Consider the following 3,301-nt stretch of genomic DNA (forward strand, 5'->3'; position numbering starts at 1 on the left):
CAGGAGCAGACAGCCTTGTCTTTGCGCCTGCCCATGGGTTTGCCCTCTTGTCAGTGGCCCAACACTGAACCCACAGTCCGCCCCCCCGCCCCCGCTCCCGCCCACCACCCTGGGTTCCTCATTTTCTCCCAAAGATCACTTTTGCAGCTGTTTTGAGTTTGTGTGCTTTCCCCACCGGGGGGCTCACACAAAAATCGAAGAGGAATGTGACCATCCTCAATGTCCTTATCCTGCGTTTAGAAGCTGCCTTTTGACAGCTAACCAGGCAAATAAATGCACCTTCCCAGCAGAGGGTGGGGAGGAGGGAGAAGAGAGCGAGGGCAGCTGCAGCCCGGCCCCCCCGCACTGTCCCACAGACATAGACGAGTGTGCCAACGACACGGTGTGTGGGAGCCACGGCTTCTGCGACAACGCGGAGGGCTCCTTCCGCTGCCTCTGCGACCGGGGCTTCGAGACCTCGCCTTCTGGCTGGGAGTGTGTTGGTGAGAGGTTTGTGGGCTGCTGAGCCCTGGGGCCCTTCTCCCCGACTCTGCAGATCTTGGCCATCCAGGAAGGAGACAGTAGGGCCTGGCCTCCTAATGGCTCCCTCCAAGAGTAGGCCAGGATGGCGTCCAGGAAGGGGGCCGTCCACCTCTGTCCTACGGCCAGCACTTTGGCTGGCTGGTAGGGGAGGAATGGCCATGTTCGATCGGCAGGAGACTGGAGCCCACGGGTGGAGGTGGCGCCTCCTTCTCCAGGTTCCCAGGGACCCCAATCCAGGGGGCTTGTGCCCGGATGGGGGTGGGGGGTGAGTCTTCTGTTCTGTCCACTTCCATGACCCCTGACTCATCTTGGTCCCCCTCCCTTCCCAGAGCCTCTGCTCCTCTGGTTCTCCTTCCTGCTCCTCTGGAGTCACTAGTGCTTCTTGCAGACCCCGGCCTATGTATTTTGGGGGCGGGGGGTGAGATAAGGGCTGGGGACAGGGCTCTGGCTGCCCCTCACCTCGCCCTCGCAAGCCTGTCCTCGTGCCTTGGCAGACGTCAACGAGTGCGAGCTCATGCTGGCCGTGTGCGGGGCTGCGTTCTGTGAGAACGTGGAGGGCTCCTTCCTCTGCCTCTGTGCCAGCGACCTGGAGGAGTATGACGCTCAGGAGGGGCGCTGCCGTCCTCGGGTGGCCGGAGGTGAGGCTCGGGACCCTCACAGGACCCCGTCCCCACCCGCCTCCACATCCGTGATAGCTCTCCGGCCCGCACATCGCGTCCACTGCCATGATGGCCTGACCCTCAGCTTTCGCCCAGAACGGCAGGCCAGGCAGGACGTGCAGGACCTGGATGGGCGCAGAGCCCGTGTGGGAGGGACGCTGCCCAGGGAGGGAAGCCGGTGGTCCACAGAGTCCACAGGGGCAGCAAGTGTCGAGACCAGAGCCAGGGAAATGGCAAGGCTGCGGCGGGCCCGCAGAGGGCTCTGACCTTGGCTTCGGGTGGCCCTCGGGATTGCAGACCGAGCCGTGGAGACTGAGCCTGCCAGCCCCTGGGAGCTCTATGGGTGAGGGAGGTCTTGAAGGGGAGGCAAGCCGGGTCTGCTCCTCTGGCTCCATCTAGGCCTCTCACCTTGGCTGGACTAGGCCCTGCCCGGCCACACAAGCCCCTCCTTGGCAGTGATTGCTCAGCTCCCTTGTTGTAGCAGGAGAAAGGGGACCTAGAGCCAGGAAGGGCGCTAAGTGGGAGGGACTGAGTGTGAAGTAGACGAGTAGAGGAGAGGGCTGCTCCTAAGTGTGGGTGGGGGGCATTCTGCTTTGGAGCAGACAAGGACTTTGGCACCAGAGGAACTGGGTTCAGATCCCTGCAATGTCACCGAGTGCCTGTGTGCCTCAGGCTAGCCACTGGGCTCCTCTAAGTCTTCATTTTCTCTTCTATAGAAGGGAGATGAAGGTACCCCCAACACCCACCCCACTGGGTGAGACAATAGCCCAGAAAGCTCCCGTGTGCTGTGAAAGCTGAGAGCTGGGGTGGTTCACAGGACCCTGAACAGACAACAATCACACCCAGGTCAGAGTATCCCTGAGGCCCCAGTGGTGGACCATCCCCCGGGCCCTGTGCGCATGGAATGCTATGCTGCTGGGCAGAGGGGGCAGCTGCCCTGCTCCAGCCTGCTGGGCCGGAACACCACGCAGGCCGAGTGCTGCTGCACCCAGGGTACCAGCTGGGGAGACTCCTGTGAGCCCTGCCCGTCTGAGGACTCGGGTAAGGCCTCCCGGGGCCCCTAGCCCTCAGGGTCCGCTCTGTGGAGGGGAGGGCATGGGTGGTTGACTCTTCCCTCTCTGAGCTGGCTGCCTCCCTGCACAGTGGGATTCAGTGAGATCTGTCCCAGTGGTAAAGGCTACATCCCCGTGGAAGGAGCCTGGATGTTTGGACAGACCACATACACAGGTACCCTCCCCAAGGCCCGCCCTTCCCCACTCCCTTCACCTAAGCAGCCCGTTATGGCCGCCTCCTCTCGAAAGACCCACCTCTCAGGAGCAGCCGTCCTGCTCGGTCCAGGTTGGCCCCCTGCAGATAAGCTGGACATTCTGAGCCTGCTCCTCCTGGGCGTCCCTCACCAATGACATTCACCCCGGTCTCCAGGAGCCAGAGATGCTTCCATAGCTCATGCCCCTGCCCCCACCCCGTGCCTCAGCTTCTCTCCTGAGCCCCAGGTGTGAAGCAAGGACCTTGGGGACTAAGTGCCCGAGTCCTGAGGTTGCAGGAGGAAGCCTAGCAACGGAAGCTGCTTTCTCTGTGGGCTTGTAGCACTGTTGCCAACACCTCACGTCGCTTAAGGGCGCCCTCAGGGCACAGCGGGTTGGCAGTTCGAACCCACCAGGCACTCCTTGGGAGAAAGATGTGGCGAGCTGTCCCTGCTAAGATTTCTTCTTGGAAACCCAGTGCTGCAGTTCTGCTCTGTCTGATAGGGTCGCCAGCAGTCAGAATTGGCTTGATGGCTGTGGGTGTCGGTACTGACATCCACACCACCAAATCCCCCTACAGACTGCAGGAACAAGCATTGTTGACCCATGAACAACCCGAAGGTTAGAGTGCTAACCTGTGTGGCCCAAGCGCCGTGTAGCACGTACAAGTGTGCCTTGGACAGCACTTGACCTTCCGGGGCCACTTATGCATCACTTTTCTCTTTCCTGTTGCTCTCGCAGTGAGCTCCAGGGGTGTGGGCGTCCACTTAAAATGCCGAGTGACTCGGTACATCTTGCATAAGCTGTGGCCTCTCAGGAGGACGGGCGCAAGAGGGCTGGGAGTCTCTGGACGGGCAAACTGCTCACACTCAGGCA

General features: G+C 61.5%; 1 protein-coding gene across 1 annotated transcript in view; it reads left to right on the forward strand.

Annotated features, from left to right (window-relative positions):
* Positions 1–3,301, forward strand: part of LTBP2 (latent transforming growth factor beta binding protein 2) — a 108,662-nt gene that overhangs the window by 99,561 nt on the left and 5,800 nt on the right. The window contains exons 27-30 of the mRNA XM_013003671.2: positions 357–482; positions 1,017–1,160; positions 2,028–2,222; positions 2,325–2,408. Coding sequence (XP_012859125.1) covers positions 357–482; positions 1,017–1,160; positions 2,028–2,222; positions 2,325–2,408 — 549 coding nt within the window. The remainder of the gene's footprint in view (positions 1–356; positions 483–1,016; positions 1,161–2,027; positions 2,223–2,324; positions 2,409–3,301) is intronic.

Source organism: Echinops telfairi, unplaced genomic scaffold (assembly GCF_000313985.2).
Source record: "Echinops telfairi isolate 266 unplaced genomic scaffold, ASM31398v2 ScPeMD7_18;HRSCAF=68, whole genome shotgun sequence".
NCBI classification, from domain to species: domain Eukaryota; kingdom Metazoa; phylum Chordata; class Mammalia; order Afrosoricida; family Tenrecidae; genus Echinops; species Echinops telfairi.